Here is a 22,496-nt window from a genome sequence, read left to right on the forward strand (position 1 = left end):
CTATGCCTGTGGTACCTCTTGTTTTGAAGAAAAAATCATTTTTCAGAAGGTACAATTCTCTTTTTTTTCACTTAGGATTAAATTGGTTTTTCATCTTTTATTTCCCTTAAGATCATCAGGTTTGCCAAACTGGGAATTTGACATTTTATTCACTCCTGGCCTCTAAATCAGCGTATTTTGGCACCTACGCAAGAGATGCAACAGAACATGTCTAATCTAGTACATATTTAGTTGGTGTAATTACTTTATGAGGCAAGAAGACAAGGATTTCAAAAATTCTGAATGTCGCAGGTCAATACACTGAAATGGACCCAGCTGCCCAAAGATTATATACCACTGGTTAAATTTAAAATCATAAGGACTTTTGTTTTCTTTCTCAGTAATATTCTGTCAGGACCTATTGGTTGCCTACTCCGCAAGCATTTTCTCTCTTTCTTTGACCTTCCCTAGCCCAGAAAGTGAATCTTGATTAGACTAAGCCAGTCAGAGTAATTACTTTAACCTTGTAATGATTGGTTTAGAAATGGCATGTGATACAGTTCTGGCCATTTAGACGTAAAGGGAATTCTGCTGGAAGCAAATACTTCTGGGAAAGCTTCACTCTTGAAATGGAAATGAAGGAAGAGGCTTTCCCTCTGTCAGCCTTTGGGAATTACCTCCTGGGAATATGATACTGGAAGCTGCTGGAATGTCATGTAATAAGGAAGGAAGAATCCTACAGATGAAAGGTGATGTACTGAATATGATAAAGCTGATACTTGGAAAGACCCTAATCCTTGATGACATTCTTGAGTTGCTGAATGAAATAATCATTCGTGCACCTGTCTTACCTCTGGAATTCGCTTACACACATTATGTGAAAGATTTCATCTCTATTTAAGGCATTTTGGGTTCTTCTGCAATTTGCAACAAAATGTACTTTTAGTGATCACAAACATTTTCCTAGGCCTTTTACATATGACTAAGATGGTATGTATTTGATTTAGTATGGTCTTTGTGATATGTCCTGGTGAGTGTGTGCTCAATCTGTTATAGGAGAAAAGGGCTGTTTCTCTTACACACTTTCAGAGCCCTAACTGGACATCGCCATTTTGCCTTTTTGAAATCTTTGTACCAATTTTAATTACCACCATCAAAGAAATAAAAATCAGTCATCTTTCAGGTCAAAAGTTCTGTTAGTCATTGCCATGAGTACATAAATATATTTGAACTTTACAAGATTATTTGCATATTTTACATCTCTTCCATAGGAAATCTATCAGGCAGTGGTATACCATGCTGAAGCCAGTTATCAGTGCATAACAAATAGTAAAAGTACAAATAGCAAATTGATACATTAATTTACAAATTGTTCTTTGCTTATGTATGTTGCAGAGGCACAGTTTACACACCATTCTTCAAGTGTATCAAGAAAAGAAAGCTTTTAATTTTTAATCTCAACTTTTGATTAAGATTTTTCCCTTCCTCCTCCCTTTTTTGTCAGGATAGTATCTGGATACATGAAAATGAGTAGTCTTGGGATGGCTGGGTGGCGCAGTCAGTTGAGCGTCCGACTTCAGCCACGTCATGATCTCACAGTTCATGAATTTGAGTCCTGCATCAGGTTCTGTGCTGACAGCTCAGGTCCTGGAACCTGCTTAGGATACTGTCTCCATCTCTCTGCCCCTCCCCCCCCCTTTTTCTCTCTTGAATATAAAATAAACATTAAGGAGAAAAAAATAGGAGTGATCTTGCATGAATGGCCCTGGGCATTGGAAGGGGTTTCAAATGAATGGAGTCCTTGGGCTTAGTTCTCTTAGTTGGTATCAACTCTAATATCTCAGTTCTCTTAGTTGGTATCAACTCTAATATCTCATCTGTGACTATGAAATTAACTTCCTCTTGGCCAGAGACTTTCTTTTATTTCCTCTTTCTGTCTGGAAGAGTACTTGGCTATACCATGTTCTCTCCCTTTTCCAGCTAGCATTAGTCTTGCCTCTTTCCTTGGGGCTATAATAATACAATGGCTGCTGGGGAACCAAAAGTGATTTATTTGGGAGAGGAATGTAAATACAGCAGTTTGAAATTTTCATAATATTTGTCTTCTGACAAATCTGAGGACTCAAATTCCTGCCCAGAGCTCTAACATTTATACACGTATGCTAAAGTTTATTGGGTTATTACTCAAAGTTGCCTATTTTACTATTGTGATGTTTTTCCTTTTCTAATTCTTTTATGTTCCACATATGTACTTTTATAGTATATCATCTCACTAGTCCTTAGCACATGACAGAAAATTAAAATCAGTGTATGCTGAAGGGGTAAATCAGGTATTCAGATTCCTAGGTTTTGTTAACACTTCTAATTGGTGGCATAGAAGTTGTTTCTTGGGTGACAATCAGCAAGCATTACTTGATGGTATTCATTACTCTGTTGAACTTGTATGATACCAGTGTTGCTTCAAATAGTTTTTCTTATATTGCTTTATTTTGAATATTTGGAGATTTTATTTTAAATTATTCACCCATCTTTTTTCTTCAGCCTTCTAGTTTTTTATGTTTTGTTCTTGTTGTTGCTGCTATGTTATTGTTATTGTTTTTTCTCTTTTCATTCTTTTTTTTAAGTTTATTTTATTTTTTGAGTAATCTCTACACCCAATGTGAAACCCAAACCCCCAACCTTGAGATAAAAAGTCGCACACTTTTCACACTGAGCCAACAAAGTGTCCCTGTTTGTTTTTAATTTTTCTTTTCATTGATATTCTTTCCTGTTTTCCAAGTTGCCCTAGGCCCTGTAACCATCACCAAAGAACCTTTGGGGAACTTTGTGGTGACTGTGCTGTGTACTGTTGCTGCAGGCATTTCTTTATTGGGAGGTGGTGTGGATGGCCAATCCTGGAGACTCTGTGGGGTATTTGGATTGTGAGTGTGACTGGAGTTTAGGCCTGAGAAGACCCTGAGTTATGGGACCAGAGTATCCCATATGTGTAGGAGGAGCCACTGGAAGGAACTGGGTTCCTTGAAATAAGATATTAATACATATACAAGAATGTCCACATATTAATATTGAATCATAGGCATTCCTATGAGAACACCGCTAACATGGGGTTTAATTGGTGACATCGTCAAATAGTTCTTCCTTCTTGAAACATTCTCTTTTGTCAGTTTCTATGACATAACACTCTCCTGGCTTTTCTCCAACGTCCCTGGCTTCTCTTTCTTTGACCAGCCATTTTACAACTCAGACAGTTGTCTTTTCTGTTTTCTCTTCTCTCAAAAGAGCTTCCTCCACACCCACTGCCCAGTTACCAACCAATTTGCCTGTTGCATAAATGTACAATTCTAGGCCTTTCCTCTAAAAGGAACTTTGGCCCAACTTCCCATTTGACATTTACTTATAGATTTGTCAAAAGCTTAAGTTCAACATGTCCAGTGCTGAATCTGTCTTCTTCTTCAAACCTGGTCTTCTTGTGTTTTATGTTTCGAATGCTACTACATGCAGCAGCTATGCATACCAGAAATCTAGGAATCATCCTTGATATAGCCCCCTTCCCTTCCATTTGAATCCTAAGTCATGTCTGTTTTACCATTTAAATGTCTCTAAAATCTGTTCTCTTTTCTCCTCCTTTAGTGCAAACCATATTTCAAGCTAATATCATCACTTTTCTGAATAACTATGTGGCCTTTTTATTCACTTCATCTAATTAATTTTAGCCTCCATGTCAGTTTCCTACAAAAAGTTTCATTGGCTTTCTGTTGCCGTCAAGAAAAACAAACGGGGGCGCCTACCTGGCTTAGTCGCAAGAACATGGGACTCTTGATCTTGAGGTTTTGAGTTTGAGCCTCACATTGGGTTCAGAGATTACTAAAAAAATAAACTTAAAGAAAGATAATAAAAGAAAAACAAAATAAAACAACTGAAGTCCTCAACATGGACCATAGGGTCTATCTGTATGTGCCACATGTGCTTTTCCAGTCCAGCTTAACACGTGCCCCTGCCTATATGCACTGACTCTTGTTTTCTCTATCACATCAAATTTTCTCCAGTTATAGGACTTTTGAAAATACTGTTTCCTATGCCTAAAACTTTGCTAATCCCCCTTCACCTGGGTAATTTGCCCTGAATTACTGGCTCTTAGAGGAACTTGTACTGTTCCCATGTATTATTTAAAATGGCAAAAATTGAACATTCATTTCTGCAATTCTTTGTCTGCTCTGCTAGTCGACTGCAAGCTCAATGAGAACAGAACCCATGTATACCTTTGCTTAAGGTTTTATGAGTATAGCCTACCGCCTGGTTCCTGGGAGTCTCCCAACAAATATATTTGTTGAAGGAACGAATGAATGGGTGGATGAATGAATTTCTACACAGACAGTACAACAGATTTAAAGGTAGGCAAGTATTAATGAGATGACTATAACAAGTAATATGGTAGCAGGCTCAGAAAGTACAGAAATTTGTATAGACCACTTTGTTTTCTCATGGTTCCTTTTAAATTTCAAGAGAGTAGGAGGCAACTCAAATGGTAAAGTAATTGACAGACCTGTTGAAATCTGGATCTTCTTTTCCACAATGCTATATTGTTCCAAAATCAAATGGAAGCCATTTAACATAGAAATACAGAGGTTGGGGGTAGTGACTGTGGGGCCTTTTCTATTAAGTATTTGCAAACAGATCTGATGTAGTCATTTTCCAGTCTGCTGTGCTAAAAGAAAGAAACATAGTGTGGCTAGTTAATGTTGGCCCAAGGTTCAGAAAGTTGACTACTTTCATTCTGGGGAAATGATGAAAAGCATAAACCACTGGCTTAAGCTTGAGGAAAGTAAGTAGTAGAGGCCATCAACATGCCCTCTTCAGAACTCATTTCCTCTCACAAAACTTCCCCATAATCACAAATTCAAGGAGGACCCCACCACTTCACCACCTGCTGTGCCAAAGGTGATTAATTATAGACTGTTATTAGTAAGCTTCTTTCTGTTTTCTCTTAAATGAAAGTGTGTGAAAGCTCTAAGACAGATGTTCACTCACCAAAATATTTTTTCCTTCATCATTTGCTCACACAGATTTGTAATTCCCAAAGAAGAGCCCTTGCCAGGAAGTAGCTTCCACTTGAGCTACTTGGCATTAAGAATCTTGTCATCATCAGCCACAGTGTGATTATAGTTTAAAAATGCAAATGGGATTCTGGGATGAATCAACTGAAGTATAAAATTCATATGAAAAAGTGATGCTGTATAAAACCCTAATTAGGCAGCATCTATAATACAGGTTTCAGTTCAGGCTTTCTTAAATTGTCAGTTTATTGCCACCAAAGGAGGAAGGTACATGCAAAATTCAGCAAATATTTATAGAACTCCCAGTATGTGCCAGGTATTATTCTAAATAGAATGCAAGACAGACACTATTATAAGAAGATTACATTCTAGATTGGGCTAAACATCCAAAAAGTTGGTGGGGCTGGGCTTATAGCTTAATATTAGGGCAAGTGTGGAGCTCTTGGAGAATACTTTCTTTTAGTCAATTTGGGAATGTTTTAACATAAAATCTTCATGATGACTATTTCTTCCAGAGTCAAATATAAATAGGCACATATTTTTATATATATGGTAAGAGAAAGACAATAGCAAGGGGAAAATGAAAATAGACTATATACTAAGTAACAGTTTAAGGGATTTTATCTGTCAGTATCTTAAGTTCTGGTTTTAGAGAGCAGACTTTTTTTAAATTAGTTTTTTATTCTTCATGTTCCTCCAACATAAGTATACATTGGCGAAGAAGTTTAACAGCCCATTATTTTTAATATAGAATACAGAATCTAAAATAGAAAGTCTTGTTTATATTCTTTCCTGACTTTTTTCCCCCAAATTTTCATTTAAGTTCCAATTAGTTAACATGCAATGTAATATAGGTTTCTGGTGTAGAATTTAGTGATTCATCACTTAACATACAACAACCAGTGCTCATCATAAGTGCCCTCCTTAATGCCCATCCCCCATTTAACCCATTCCCCACCCACCTCCTCTCCAGCAACTCTGTCCTCTGTAGTTAAGGATCTGTTTCTTGGTTTTCCTAGAGAGGTGGACTTCTTAAACCTGAGTTTTTCACTTCAGAAAATCCTGTGTGATTTGCTGTAATTTTCCTTTGCTTTAGCTTTCTTTGAAAATACTGACTACTTTCTTTTATACTAGGATGCTGTTAAAAAATACAGTATAAGCTTAATAAGCGTGCATTAAAGTCACTTTGGGAAATAGCAATTGGATTCCATTTTTCATATGGATCAATTAAAATAAAACTTTGGAAGATAATTTTCCCAGTGCTTCCTTACTCTCCTAACTGAAGTCCTTGTCAAAGAGGCCTGATCACTTCCTGAGACTTTCCCTTGTTAAACTGGCATCACTACCATCAGTCCCTGAGATTTCCACTAATTTTTTGAAGAACTCAACTTATTTAAACCCAAAGTGAGTACTGTATGTAAATGAAGAGCTTTGTGGATCCTTAACACTTTGTGTGGATCATATTTACTGTGCATGATCTGGGTTGGTAAAGAGGTTACTACTTGTTTTGCAAGCGACTACTCTAAGGCATAAAGTCACAGTTGCCACCATGAAATGGTTTCACCACTCTGATTATTTAGCATGGGATGGCTGAGAAAAGGCTACCAGAGACCATACCATACACAATATTAATATTTCTACAGGTTGTGGCCTATTAATAGAAAACAACCAGTTTGCAAAGGGCTGCAGAAATAAACATATCCAGGTAAAACTGGGTCGTGTTGTCTATTTGTAAACCTATTTGTGTCACTACACTGAATAGTCTCCTTAAGAAAGTTTGCAGGGATTCTTCAAGATCAAACAATATAAAGGCAGCGAGGTGGGGTGGCGCCTGCGTGGCTCAGTTGGTTAAGTGTCTGACTTTGGCTCAGGTCATGATCTCATAGTTCACAAGTTGGAGGCCCATGTCAGGCTCTGTGCTGACAGCTCAGAGCCTGGAACCTGCTTCAGATTCTGTCTCCGTCTCTCTCTGCCCCCTCCCCTGCTTCCGCGCACATGCAAACACACACTCTCTCTCTCAAATATAAATAAACATTAAAAATATATATAAGGGTAGTGAGGATATTACCTAATCAAGATAAAATAATAGTGTTTAACACTGGAATCTGAATAGTACCTCCGGTTTCCCAAAACAAAAATTACAGGTTTTATGTGAATAGATGGTTTTGTTTGTCCCATATTAATTTAAATAAGCAGTTGATTTGTTAACTGCTCATTCCATAGAAACCACTGGATCTCTATCTCACAAATGACTAAATCAAAATAAAGAACACTTTTTAAATAACCTAAGGAAGGTGTTACTGAACCCTGTTGTCTTATGTGAGAACTCTCATTTTTAAATGACTTGATGATTTAATAGAATAGGAGTTCTTTAATAATAAGCACCTTTTTTCATCTCTAGTGCACTTCAGAAATGTGCTTTTCTGGGATAGTTCCCAGTAGCGGCAGTAAAGAAGCATCAGCAATATCATATCCCTCTTGATTCAGATTTGGCTGATGTGCCGTAACAGAGAGCACCGGGAAACATGGCTATGTAGATTCACAATATTTCTCCCTTTTTGTACGTCTGAGCCTTATGTTAACAGTTTGAATCCACAGTATTTTACAGATAGTCCCCTGGCACCAAGCTCACACCCTGTGTTTTTCCCACAGAGAGAAAAAGAGGATTCATGATGATGATATATGGAAAATGGTGAAAGGTTGTACTGGTAGTTTGGGTTGAATTATGGAAGCATCCTTTCTGGGACAGTGTGTTCAAATGAAGAAGCTATTATAATGGGGAGTAAGGTGCTGTTTTTGTGTCTTCAGAATGTGTTGGAGAGAAGCATTGATCTGAGTTATGTATATGTTTTCAAATAGCTTTACTTTGCAGAAACAAAATAATGGCAAAATTAAATTGCTGTGGCTGTAGACTAGTTTCTTGTGGCTTGTCAATAGGCTTTCATGAAATACTCTCAGGTGCTATTGAAAATGTAGGGGACTTGGTCTAAAACTTCATGTTAAATTCCATGTGTTTTTGATTCCTTTATTTCTCCCTTAATCAAGGAAACACCTAAAGTTGTGTCTAATAATTGACATTTTCTTTTCAGGTATTAGAGAGGTTTGAAAAACAGCCTTTTAATAGCTGTCTTCCTACAGTGGAAAGAGAAGTGCTTTAATGAACTGAGTTCAAATTCCATTTCATTGAATTTTGTTTAATCACAAACAAGTTACTTACCTGTTTGAGCTTCAGTTTTCCACCTATAAAACAGTGTCTGTTTAAACACTACCTGGCAATATTATCGTGGCATATAACTGATGGAAAGCTCCTAGAGTAAAGTAAAAGCCTAAATAAATGTTTTCCCTTTTACAAGGTATTATACGCCAAGTGCTGACTGAATGTCTAAGTCATTTGAATTTTTTTTTTATTGTTGGTTGATAGTATGAGGTTACATTGATCTGATCAGCATATTATTAGTGTTACTGATGGTCATCCTGTGAAAAAGAAAAATATAACTGGTTACTTGTTCATATCAGTGATATAATGATTTTATTACTTTGAAAAATGTATTGTTCCAGTTTTCTTAATATTGTTGTCTTAGGAGGCTTTGTTTTTGAAAATAGTTTCTCTATCACAAGGTTGGTAGCAATTAACTATGTGATTACATGTCATTATGGCCTTAAATTCTTGTATTGACTACTGCTTACAACATGGAATTTAAAGTAACTATCCCTTTTTGGTGGCCTGCTATAGATATTAATCTGTATTGATGAAACAGTGTTTTGTAATCACCAAAATAATCTTTCTTTCCCTGTGCTATAATGAGTTCATAATAGTTTGGCAAAGGCCACTGTCCAATCCATTATTCAGCAAATTGCCTGTCTTGGGGGAAAAAAAAAAGTTATTCATTTACTTATGAAGAGCCTTGCATTTAATTTTAAATATAGGATTTAGTCTCATAGTTAGAGAAAAAGAGGTATGAAGGTTCAAAGACTCTCCAGAATCACAGTTTAAGTAGATTAAATGGCAGGAAACTAAATTAATGGCAAGAAAGTGGCAGGAGAGATACATAGTTATCTCTAATTGTCTTGAAGGCGTAAACTTGAGGACTTTTAATCTTTTTTCTGACACTAACTACCTGAGTGGCCTTAGGTAGATCAGTAACCTTTCTGTGAATCAGTTTCCATTTCTGTAAAGATGATGCAGTGCCTGTTAGACCTACTCACAGCATAATTGTGAGAAGAAAACAAAGTAGCACAAAAAGAGTGCTTACTCAGACTCAGCCAGCCTAAGAGAGACAGAACTTGGCCCTGAGTCATCTTTAAGATATGGCTTTTCCGATTAGACCCTGTAAATGATCCTTAGATCACCCTTACATAGATCTCGAGCTCTCAACTAAATACTAGGAACCAAACTATGTTACCAGAATGCCACAGAACAAATCACTGACACCTTTTACACTTGCAGAGAAAAGACTAAATTCCTTTTTGTTATTCTCTGTCCTGTCCAAATATGGTCCTCAGAGTTTTCAGCTGAAGGCTAATTATTGATTTGAGACACTGATTTTTACTGTGCTCATTTTTAGGGAAAAAAAGTTTTACCTTCTTTTCTCCTAACAGAACTATTTTTATCTTGAAAATTGGGATAGAAGTTAAAGACTAAATCAGAGTATGATGGGGCATGGTACACCATTGATCAAAGTATAATACAGACTTTGCTCTCCCAAAATAATTTTGTCAAATTGTGCAGAGGATCTCCCTAATTTCTTCTTCATTTTTTTTTTAACTGGCTTCCACAGAACAGGAAAGAAACCATTAAAATCTGAATACATTCTCACTATCGGAGAAGTTATAAGCCAAGAAATAAAAATTGATAAGAGGAAGACATTCCTAAGTTATTCTGTCCTTTTAAATTGTGCAGCTGCTGACGAGAATAAGAATTACAATATGGATCCGATCAATTCTGAGTATGATAGTAGTTTCCTTTATTCTGTATAATGGAACCTTTCTTGTGCTTAGTTGTTTATTTTTAATCAAAAGAATCAACTTTCCAAATTTGATATATGTATTTATTCCTGTAACTTACTATTCCAAAAATAACTTGAAATGGTTTATAATAAAATGAAAGGTAAAATAAAACTGAAAACTGTAAGTCTAAATATAAAAGAAGTTTTGTTTGCTTTGCATTTAATTGCAACCTTTGATCCTTTTAGCTACTTTAAATTGACTTTTGTTTTTATATTTGCTTGTAAGTCATTAATTGTTCGTATTGCTTTGAATGATCTGTAATGCATTAGTCAGACTGCCTGTGTTCACATCCCAGCTCCTGCATTTGTTAGTGCCAAAGGTAAACCAGGTGGACACTAGTTAAAGTGGGAAGGACAGATTTTCTTCAAAATTAACTATTGTAATAGTGACGGAGGTCCAGTGTGGACTGAACTCAACTTTCCCAGAACAAAGAACAGAAGACCTTTGACGTTTGGGGGCCACTAAAGGAAAAGCACCGATGGGTGTTAGGGAGGTTGGCCCATGTGACTAGTCCATCTGGGTTTGTTCATTGGCACCTATCCAGAGGAAAAACAAGCTTCTCATATCTTTATGACAGGAAGCAGTGATATAGGTTAGAGCAAGGCATCCACTGGCTGAGAACCAAAGTAGAATTGTCTCATTGAATGTGAGAAGACAGTTCTGGGTTATAGATTTACATCTCAAAGACGCAGAGTGAAGATGTATAATTGCCAGCTTTCTAAAGCAAAAAGGGGGAGATTCAAGAACCTATCAGCCTGTTGTCAGGTTTCTGCTAGAACAAACAGTAAAGTTACTTAACCTCAGTTTGCCTCGGTTTCTTTATCTGTAAAATGGGGAGAACAATAGTATTATATCATAAAGATGTGTTTTGAGGATTAAAGAAGTTAATACATATAAAGTGTTTAGAACTGTGCTGGCACATAGTAAACTGTCAATAAATGTTAGTTATTATTCTCACTGTCTTTAAATGGAGCTCATAATAGTATCTATCTAGCATATTTGATTGTCTTAGTTATTAAATTATATAATACAGTTAAAACATCCAGAATTATGCCTGCACACAATAAGCATTCATGACTCTTAGAAATAGTAATAGTAGCAGCAGCTCTATAGTAGCCACTAAATATCTTCCAGTACTGAATTGCTTTTAGATCAGGATGACCAAACAGCAAAGAATCTTAAACTTCTTATGTTTTATGTTGGAATGGAGTAGGTATGTTTTGTAACAGTAATAATTCAGTGATTGGAAAAATATTTATGAACAATCTTGTATATGATTCTAAGATCTTTAAGCATTATTTTGACACTGTATTTCTCGAGTTTAGACACGGGCCACATGTCCATCATTTATGTTGCTTAACCTCCTTACTGTGCAGCCTTCAACATTTCTCAGTATATTTCCTTAGCAAAGTAAAGGTGAATCTAAATAATTATAAAACCTTTAAAGAAACAAAAGAGTTTGCTTAATTGAGACAAAAATGGCATTTATAAAAGTAGTAATGGGGGCACCTGGGTGGCTCAGTTGGTTGGCCATTCGACACTTCCGCTCAGGTCATGATCTCACAGCCTTTGGGTTCGAGCCCCTCATCGGGCTCTGTGCTGACAGCTAGCTCAGAGCCTGGAGCCTGCTTTGGATTCTCTGTCTCCCTCTCTCTCTGCCCCTCCGCTACTTGTGCTCTGTCTTTCTCCCTCTCAAAAATGAACAGACATTAATTTTTTAAATTTTAATAAAGATTGAACCATATTTCTCTAACTTAACAAAATTTGAGATGTTGATTGGCTACATGTTTGCACTTTGTTGTTTCCCACCCAACACAGAATTTTAAAAAGAGGTACAAATTTCACACTTTTTCAGTGCTAACTAGTAGGTTCAGAGATACCCAAATGATCTCTGTCCATGTTTATGGAGTCTCTTGATCCCACTACTGTATAGTAATAATCCATGAAGTATGAATTATTAAATGCATGCAGTCTGTATTTGTATTCGGTATATTTTCAACGTTGGTGCATACTTCCCTGCATTGGGTCTTCCACTAAGGAAGAGGAATGCATAGATCAGCAGAGAAGCCCATTCTCCTTAAATTGCAGTTTTCATCACCAAAAATTCCTCGTGTTAATACATTCGATACTGGAAAAATGGCCATTTAGATAAGAGACTAGTTGCCGGAAAAGAATGTATAACTTGAGTTAATGTTGATTTCTTCAATGTATTACATAAAGATATTAGTAAGGGAGAACCAAACATAATATTATATTTTAAGACCAACTTTTATTCATTGTACTTCTCTAATTAATATTTTGGACAGTTGTAAAGTGATTCAGGAAATTAAATATTTAATTATGCATATAGTGAAGATGGCCAACACCAACTAACTCCTACCATTTTAAAGTCAAGTGTATAAAGTATTTCACTCTTTTTATTGAAGCATCTAAAATGTTGTCTTTAACTGTGATAGAACTAGAAATATCACTCATAACAATTGGTGTTATAAATAGGATTTGAGGTCAATTAGGAAAGAGTCTTAGAAAAATGTTTGGAGCACCTGAGTTCTAGACTTGGCCCTTCCATTAACTTGCTCACACCTATTTGGCAGGCAGCTTCACCTCATTGGGCCAGTAGTTCTTTTTCTGTCATAGAGTCCATGCTTTTACTCATTATTTTTCCTTCTTTACTAGCAGCAGATTAATTCAGATTTGGTATCCTTTTTTCTCTAACAGTCTGATACATACTTCTGCATGTCAGTGCGCTTGCCGGTGGATGAGGAAGCTTTCGTGAGTAAGTATTAATTGGATGGTGAGCTGGGATGGGCGGTTGAAGGGAGGGCAGCTATTTGAAATCAGTGAAAGGTTCTCTTTGATGGTTATGAGCATATTAATCTTTTACTGTCAGTTTCTAAAATGCACTTATCATGCCTAATGCAGAAACAAACTAGAGAGAGCCACTCAGAGACAAGGTTGCAAACTGTATCTGGAGAGATTCATGAGTAATAGTAGTTAAGGAGTTGCATGTGATGTCCATGGTTGTCAATACCATGTGGTCCCATTTGTATAGTATTGGCTTTCTGTCTGTGGCCGGATGCTTAATTTTGCTCCACCCAACAGACTGTTTATTTTCCTGCTGGTTCATGCTGTAAATCGACTGTACTTAGAATCAACATTGGGAAATTTAAGATTTTACCTGTCCAATAGTAGATGGATAGAAAGGAAGGAAGGAGAAACTGAGAAAAAGAAAGAAGAGAAGGAGGTAGAGATAGGGAAAGGCAGGAACATTGGTCCTCTTGTTCCTGTTATAGAATAAGAGGACTCATAAATGGCAGGTCCTTCCCCAGCTGAGATTTTAAACCAGATAGAAAAGATGACAAAATACCATCTGTTTTCATCTAGGTTGTTCTTACTGAAATATTTCTATGACATTCTTTTAACTGTTTGGGGATGAGGTGTGATTGGCAAATTATTCATGGATTTGTTTTTGTCTCCCACTGCTTGCTTTTCTGGTTTGAGATGTTAATTTGGGAGAGAAAGTAATGGTAATGAGTTGTGCTTTGGTCCCATGAAACTGATCTTCAAGTGGGCTGTCTGAAACAGCCATTATGTGAATTATAAAATGTGTACTGTTGCCTCAGGGCCATCTGAGGATAAATTTTCATGAGGTGTTCCCACAGGAATATACATTACAGACCTGAAAAGCCAGAGCAATGTGCAATTTTTTCCCACACACTATGTTGGCAGTTCCAGCAGCAAATACAACTTAGAATAGCACTCTAAAAATTTGTTCCCAGAGTTAATTCCTAAGAATGAAAGTCAGACTTTAGGAAGTTGAGTGTTGCCTGTGTGTCCTTACTTTGTATAATAATCGAATATTACCAAGAAAAAAGGTAGGACAGTGCTCCCACATCCTCAACTGTAACTTTAAAGACAAAAATATAATTGCAGTGCCTTGCGCAATACCAAATGTGATTTAGGATACAGATTCATCATTAAAATATCAACAATAAAGCTTTCGTCAATTTCATAGCCACACTTTTGGCAGCCTAGGAGAAAATAATATTTAGTCCCTAAAAGGTATTTTTACATGAAGTCTTTTTCTTTACTGATTTTATATTTTCTTTCCAAGCTCCAAGAAAGTCTTGATTCTTCCTCTTTCACATTTGCATAGAAGCAAAGGCCCGGCTTCAGGCCTGTATAAATATGATAGTCACGTTTCACAGCAACATCATAGGTCTCACATTAAGAGGTTACTGATTTGTTTCTGGAGGTAGGTGGTAGTATATGATTTCAGAGCTGGTGACTCTAAGGACTATGAGTATATATCCTGGAATGCATTATTGTTCTCCTAATATAAATGTGTTTACTTTCACATAAATTAAAATTGAGAACAAGTGGATATATTGAGTCAAGGAAATATTCATAGGAAACTAATAAAGAACTATATTAGAATGAGAGTACCAAATGGTTTTGCATTTTCTTAGGCACTTCCCTTGAAAGATTAAACTGTTCCCAGTTCAAAGGTCCTTAAAGGACCTTGTAAGATTAGTAATTATTTTCGGTATTTTTTTTTCTTTTCTTTGTCACTGGAAGTATTGCATGAATGCTAAAGATTTTGTCACTTGTTCACAACAGGGTTGTTTCATCTTCAGTGTGAGTCCTTTAATGTACTAGCTCCAGGCGATTTGTGGTTGCCATTATTTGCATAACCCAGCAATCACAGTTTAGGTGTAAGCAAATTAGAACTGGAAGATTGAAAACCAAACAATAATTTATATAAGGGAATAAGTGAGGGGAAGTTTGCATGTATTGTCTCATTAATTCTTAGGACAAACCTGAAGGTAGTCCGACTTTATAATTAGAGAAATAAAGACAGGAGCATCTCTCTTTTTTATTTAATCAAATGGTAGGCCAATAGTTTATATAGGATCCTTGTTCATATAATCAGCTCATTACCACCCATCATTTACCAAGGTCCTATGAGACACTAAGACACTCACAGCTAAGCATATTTAAGCCATTTTATAGAGGAGGAAACAGAGGGTCAGAGAGGTCAAGGAACATGCACAAGCATTTTACTAGCTGTGTGTTACCTATCATAAAAGATTTGGATGTGAGGATAGTGAATCAGGGAAGAAATGAAAGAAGTTATCCAATGGAAATGGAGCTGAAATACTGCGATTGCACATCTCTGTCTTCCTCATATCAAATCCAATTTTTCTTTCATTTCCTTAACCTTCACTCTCTAAGGGGAACACTCCGGTCGGTTTTGCCAAAAGCAAAAATAAACCTCAAACCATCCTATAAAATGAAACCCAGTACACATGAAAAGTGTAGGAAAAGTGGATGCATAGATTGTATGTTGGGAGGGTGATCGTGCATAGCTTTTCCTGATTCCCAGAGTGAAAGTTTTGCTATTGGTAAACAAGGCTTTGCCATTATTGAAAAGTGTGGGTTCTCCCAAATTCTAGGTTTCAGGATGCCTTATCATAAGATTAGATATGGTTGAAAGTGAAGATTTGCAAAGCATTTACTACTTTATTTTTTTTTCTTAAGACATTTATCAGTTTTATATTTTCTGTTTTCATTATCTGTGCCTTTTCAATTTCTGAAGGCCAGCAGGATATGGTGGGGACTCAATATTGCTTGCTTAATACATGATTAAATACTAAAAAAATTGTGCTTGGCTATTTTTAAGACAATGTATCATATAGTAGACAATTTACCTTTTTGCCTTAAATTATACTCTTATTTGAATATAAGGGAATAGTTCTTTCCTAAGAAGAGCCACTTACTCATTCATTCAGCAGATTTTATAAATTCTGCTGTGTGCCGGTTATTGGGCAAGGCAATGGGGATGTGAGATATGACACCAATTCAAAGAAATTACAGTCTGGCAGAATTCTAGAAGACAAGAATACAAATATTATAACATCTGAAAAGAACTTTCTCCTTTGGCTTTTCAAGTTTCTAAAGAAAATCACAAAAGGCAGAGTATAATTCAGATTACTTGTTAGGACTAAAACAAACTCTCTTGATGGTTTTAAAAGCCAGAATTGCATTGGAATAATTCATAATTTTGCCTTTTTGCTTGTTTGACTAATTATGTAACTCATTTTAGATAGATATACTTCTTAACATTGAGAAGATATCATCACAATTGTAATAGAATTTACATGTGCCTATGCCCGGCATTTTTATGTATAAGCATGCACAACATTTTTGATATGTTTACATGTCTCTATTGAATTAGTAAATGTGAATTAAAGTAGTTGTTTGGAGAAATACTCTAATGAAGATAAATGTAATTTTTATACTTTGAACAAAATCATTGCTTTCCCTAGAGCATTGCTTTTGTTTATTGTTTTAATAAGAAATCACAGATTGGAATGGGTAAAGGTATGATAAAATCTGCATCTGACCACTGAACTGTGATGCTGTCTAAAAGGTGTTTTACAGACACTCCGAGGAATTGACTCTGACAGCAGCCCACTCAGCCAAAAAATTTGACTGTCATCTTCATCCACTTGCTTTCCCTCACATGGATGACCAGTAAATAAATGTGTCTTTTCCTTAGTGAATGATGGCAGGTCCCTATCTATCAAATTGCACTATACAAATGAAGTAGAAGCCATTGAATTTAGAAATAGATGAAATTAATCTAATGATTCATTGCTTTTCCTTTTCTTGAGCTTCTCTCTTGAATGTAGAACAATGTCTTCTGCAGAATAGCACCACGAGACTTGAATATTTCCAAAAGTGACCTTTCTTAAACAAAACACATATTCAGGTGATGTTGAGTTACCTCAAAAAATACAGGAATAATCTAATTTTGATCACGTTTATGGGTCATTACATAAAGTCATCACAAGACTCTAAAGACCAAGGTCAAGCATGATACAGTGCTCAGATAATCACACTTTATGGCATGACAGCAGTAAATAGAAGGGTGTGTGTGTGTGTGCGCGCGTGCATGTGCGTGTGCGTTTGTACATACATGTGAGTCTGCATCCCCATGAAGTCACTCTGTCACCTTTCTGCTTCTGATTAGTTGCCTGCATAATCTTTTCCATCTTCATCTAGGATTTTCTACAACATGAAAACTGTAGTCTGTATCTCCACATGACCACTGGGTATCTTCCCACAAGCACCCTCAGAAGCTTTTATAGCATCATAGTGAAAGTTACTTGGAGAGATAGCACAAGTAAGATATGCTACACCTATAGGCCTCTGATGAGTGGATAAAACCTGATTTGCTTGGTAATAAACAAGAAAGAAAAGATGTTGCTGCCTGCCTTGTCTCAGAGTATTTCTAGGATGCCTTCTATTGTTTTGTCACCCATTTGCAACATGACAGCCCCTGATAATGCCCAGGGTTCTTTCAGGTAGTAAAACAAAAGGAAAGGGAGGAGTAGGAACCATCTCACCACATTTTATAAAGCTGAGAGTTAGAATGTCTTCTGTTACATACATCTCGAGATCACCAGAAGGTAACTGGCATGTTGACTGTGCTGCTTTACTGCAGTAATGTCAAAATGCTGCCCACTTGCTGACACTCCCAGGAAAACAGCCAATTCAGAAAGCTCAGGTTTGAATTGGATTTGATGTGTGAATGCCCTTCATTAGTGAAGGGTACATGACATTTTGACAGTCATTCTGAAGTAGCCATTTCAGCTATTTCAGTAGGGATGACTTTAGGGGCCAGCTCTAAAAAGATGAGCGCCAACTGTTCTAATCAGAGAAAACATCATGTGAGAAACAGACAGGATTTTATCTGCATCTGGGAAGATGGTCTATTTGGATCTGCAGAGGGAAAATATTCCAGTGGCCAACAGTATCAGTGAAGGAGCACACTGGGCACAAGTGTGAGCCTCACCACCTGCTGGCTGCATGGCTGTACACAAGCTATTCAGCCTGCTTTGCTCAAGGCTCATCTGTTCAAGGGGAAGGGACCCGACATAGGATTTTTGTGAGCAATAAGTGGGCCTGGCAGGGGGTAAGTCCTCAGTAAATGTTAGTGGTCGTGGGTGGTTACTAAGTGCAGAGGGCTGTCCGAGGGGAGTGCAGGGTGAGTGTAAGAAGCTATCATGTTGTAAATGTGGTGGGCCAGGAGCCTGGTCAGTAGTACGCATGGCCTGAAAAGGTGAAAAGGGGCTATGGATTTCGTTCTGTAAGAAATTAATAGGGAACTACTACGCAGATGGCATTACAAATACAGGGATTAATGAAGCTTATACTATTTTAGCTTGCACAGTCTGGCTGATAAAATCTATTTATTGATTATTTAGTTGTTTCTGACATATACCAAAAAAGTTCTATTTTAAAATATAGATCATCCAGAAGTCTAATTATTTTTTGTGCTTAAATTCTTTTATTCAGAGGCAAGAATTATTTCACTTTAAATTTGTGTTCAATTTAAAGACTTGCTCAGGTGTCTTATTTCTTGCTTAATTTGGCAACTGCAGCTTAAAGTCCTCATAAACCACATTAGGGATTCTTTCTGAAGTGTACATCATTGTCCGTGCTAGTGAGGGTTAACGACAATTTCTCTATTAAACTTTCTGATTAAAAACGTTGAAGCCAAAGGTCTTTATTTGGGTGTAGAATTGCTTTATCATTATGCAGGAAGCTGGTGGACGATAATGTAATATGTGATTGCTGTGGGTTTTTAACATGCTGCTAAATGGACTGTACTGCTGTGAGCTTTACATTTATCTGAACCTTTCTGACTCAACTGCAAGATTATGAACATTAAGGATGGTCATATTCTACACTTACATGACAGTTTACAGCATTATCTTCCGTTGCTATAAAGGATTTTGAAATATAATCTTCATTTTTTGGGAAACAGGAATGTTTATGGAAGGGATATTAAGATTTGGGGCCTATCATTTTTTTTCTTTTTGTAAATTAAAAAAAAAATTTTTATTTTTTTATTTTACAAATAGTTTATTGTCAAATTGGTTTCCATATAACACCCAGTGCTCANGTTTCTCATTGCCATGTAGTATTCCATGGTATAGATAAACCACATCTTCTTGATCCATTCGTCCGTGGATGGACATTTAGGCTCTTTCCATGTTTTAGCTATTGTTGAGAGTGCTGCTATGAACATTGGGTACATGTGCTCCTATGCATCAGCATTTCTGTATCCCTTGGGTAAATTCCTAGCAGTGCTATTGCTGGGTCATAGGGGAGATCTATTGTTAGTTTCCTGAGGAACCTCCACACTGTTTTCCAGAGGGGCTGCACCAGTTTACATTCCCACCAACAGTGTAGGAGGGTGCCCGTTTCTCCACATCCTCGCCAGCATCTAGAGTTGTCTGATTTGCTCATTTTAGCCACTCTGACTGGCGTGAGGTGGTATCTCAGTGTGGTTTTGATTTGTATTTCCCTGCCTATCATTTTTTAAAAATTATAACAACTCTTTTACATTGTTACGTCTTAAACCTTATGTGTCTCTAGTCTCTCCATCTTGAATATGGCTTGAAACACTAGAGGCAGTAGGATACTGACATTAGACACACATGAATGTTATCACCAGAGGTTTCATCTGTGTGCCTGCTTCAGACCTCGGCCTTGAAATGACATTAGGTGATATAACTAAAGCTGTACCATGTACTGCAGAGTTCCAGTGATCTCTTTTAATATAATGATTTTGATGGATCAACTCATTATTTTTAGAAAACTCTTTATACATTTATTTTTAAGGAAACTTTGTTTTTAATGTTTGCTCTGTGCCTTTAAGAGAGTTAATACCATCCAAGTTAACTAACATGAGTTAACCAAACTCTAAGCATGCTTATGTAATGCATATATTCAGGCACTAAAAATGTTGACTGGGGTCAGAATCACGTGTGAATCACCTGTGAAACTTTTCAAATATACACATGCCTGGAATGACCTCTGAGATTTAAATGAGATATTGATGGGGGAAGGGATAGGACTGACCCAAGATTAACTCTGAGGATCTGTATTTTTAATAAACTGCCTGATGTAATTCTAATGCACAGCACTAGATAAAAAGTACCATTGACAAAAATTGTTTAATAATGTAAAAATATCCACAGCATAGGAATGAAACTATTTACTATGTATAATATGATTCCACTGGGAAGAAAGAGGAACAAAGAGAGTAATAATGATATTCTAATGATATATATGGGCAATAATTCCAGAATGCTTAAATTCTGAAGACCCAAACTTGCATTTAAAAGTCAGTTCTTTTTTATTTGTTGGGTTAGTTATCCATGGTATATTGTGTTCCTCTATGGCATATCTTTAGCTAAAAGGAGTGTCCCTCTTATATCCAGAGGTCATTTAAAGTTGATTGTGCATGGGTATCTCCTAAATCTCTAGTTCCTATACTTGACTATGTGGGTTCTTCGAAATCTGTCCATATCCCGCGTCTGGCAGATACAACAACATTTGACATGCAGACCTGAATATCCACTTGGAAAGGAAAAATGGAGAGAAAGCCAAGTGCTAAATGAAATTCCATCCTAGGTCACATTCTTAGAGAATTTTATGGCCCTGATTGTAGTCTGATGTTCGCTAAAAGAAGCCATCAATTTCAAACAACCTCATGCAGTTAGAACAAATTTTGCTTAGAATGCCAGAAAATATACCTCAGTGTTTCTACTTGGTATGTCGCCCACACACCTCCTTTCAAGCCTTTCATTGCAGGTGACATTAACCTTTGAGAAGTCCTCCAACCTGTGCACTTTCAGCACCATTGCATTTCTTTCAATTGATGTGCGTGAGCTACTATTTCTGGAATCTTAGTCCTTCAGAAATATTTGATTCCCAGGACTTGCTCACACTTGCTTGCCTGTAAACCCCTCTCTCATCTTATACATCAAGCAGTCGGAACTGATGCCCATTGAGACTGAAGTTCCATTTCCACTTAAGCAGCTGTCATCTTATTATTGAGTTAGAAGAGTCGGTGGCACTTTTTAATCTTTTCAAATATTCCCTTGCATTCTCACAAGGCTGTGCTTCTGCCTGTTTGTTACCATCCCAAGGCTGTCTTTGTTTATTCTGCCTGTTAGTTGTTGTAATTATCCTCTGGCTTCCTTCCCCCTTGGATCCTGTACTACTTTGGTGTATGATGGAAGAGAGAGAAAGAAGGTAGAACTTCTAAGATGTGATTTGGAGATATTTTCCCATGTTCTTTTTGTGTAGTGTTGAAATCTCCAGCATGGTCATATGTGTATCTCGTGTCCAACAGACCACATTCTTATTCACTAGGGGTGGGATCTTGTTTTGCAAAGCTAGGAATAATAAGTAGGAATGGAGCAAATCCAGGAAATGAATCTGTCAGCACAATCTTTTTCCCCAGTTGACCTCCCACCACGGGCAGCAGGCCCCTCAATGAAATTGTCCAAGGCCTGCTTTATTTTATGGCACCTACTGTTTGTTTTAGATTTACATTTTGATATGACATTCCTTTTGCTGGCAGTATTTTTCATTTCAACTTGCAATGAATTATATTTTGAGCTATAATCATATAAATACTTTGATATTATACTCTTTCTTTAGGATGTGAAAAAGATGGTTATATACCACTCTATACCAGTAGTTTACTTAGCATTCAAATGAGATCTTGAGTTTCTGGAAGAGTGCATGAGTCACTGAGAGTAAGTTTCTATGAGAGGGAACTCTGAGGAATGTTCTGTTACTACCTCTTAAAGATACTGCTTTGTTTCTAATTATAGAAACTAAAATTAAACACTAATCTGGCAAGCTTTCAATTTGGAAGAAATAAGTGGTTATTAAAACAGTGTGTCAGAAGGAGAAAAAAATCAGAAAATGGACAGAGAAGTTATACTTTGAATAATTTTTGCCCTTTACAAAGGACAATTAGAAGATCCTCTCGCATAAGCAGAGGCTCAGGCGAAACATTTGACTTTCCTTCCTAATGAAAAGCCACAGAGATTGTATGTCTTCACGATCTATTTTTCTCTCAACAAGTCTCCTCTCCATCTCTCCCTAAATCTTTTGCTTAATATTTCATTTTATAAAGTTAATGCTGGCCAACTTTTTTTCAATGATAATATTTGCCTTGTTTCACAGCAGTACACACAGTGCTTTAATATAAAAAAAAAAAAAAACAAAAACTGTTGGGGTCTCCTACACAGATCCTTTCAGCTCAGGGCTTTCCATAAAGCTCTGTCCTGGGCCTTTTGTTCACCCTCATGGCTTTAGGGTTCAATTTTTTGAGCAGTTCCCAAGTATGTAATTCTCTGACTTCTTTTCATGGACAAGAGTCCAATCTTCTACTGAGTGCTTCCACCAGGAATTTTAGCTGACGTTTCAAATTCATGTTGGTTTGCACCCAACAGTTTAATTCTTTTTTTTTTTTTTTTTTTTACAAATAGTTTCCACATAACACCCAGTGCTCTTNGCAGTTTAATTCTTGATAAGATGTACTTGGCCTTGTTGGTTTATTATCAAAATTCGGAAATCTAC

At 36.7% G+C, this 22,496-nt stretch overlaps 1 protein-coding gene across 2 annotated transcripts in view; it reads left to right on the forward strand.

The window, feature by feature from the left end:
- PAM (peptidylglycine alpha-amidating monooxygenase) overlaps positions 1 to 22,496 on the forward strand; it is a 149,036-nt gene that overhangs the window by 19,122 nt on the left and 107,418 nt on the right. For both annotated transcript variants that reach the window (XM_077757143.1, XM_077757144.1), the window contains exon 2: positions 12,759 to 12,816. In XM_077757143.1, coding sequence (XP_077613269.1) covers positions 12,759 to 12,816 — 58 coding nt within the window. The remainder of the gene's footprint in view (positions 1 to 12,758; positions 12,817 to 22,496) is intronic.

The sequence above is a fragment of the Crocuta crocuta genome, unplaced genomic scaffold, assembly GCF_008692635.1.
Source record: "Crocuta crocuta isolate KB4526 unplaced genomic scaffold, BGI_CrCroc_1.0 scaffold131, whole genome shotgun sequence".
NCBI lineage: Eukaryota > Metazoa > Chordata > Mammalia > Carnivora > Hyaenidae > Crocuta > Crocuta crocuta.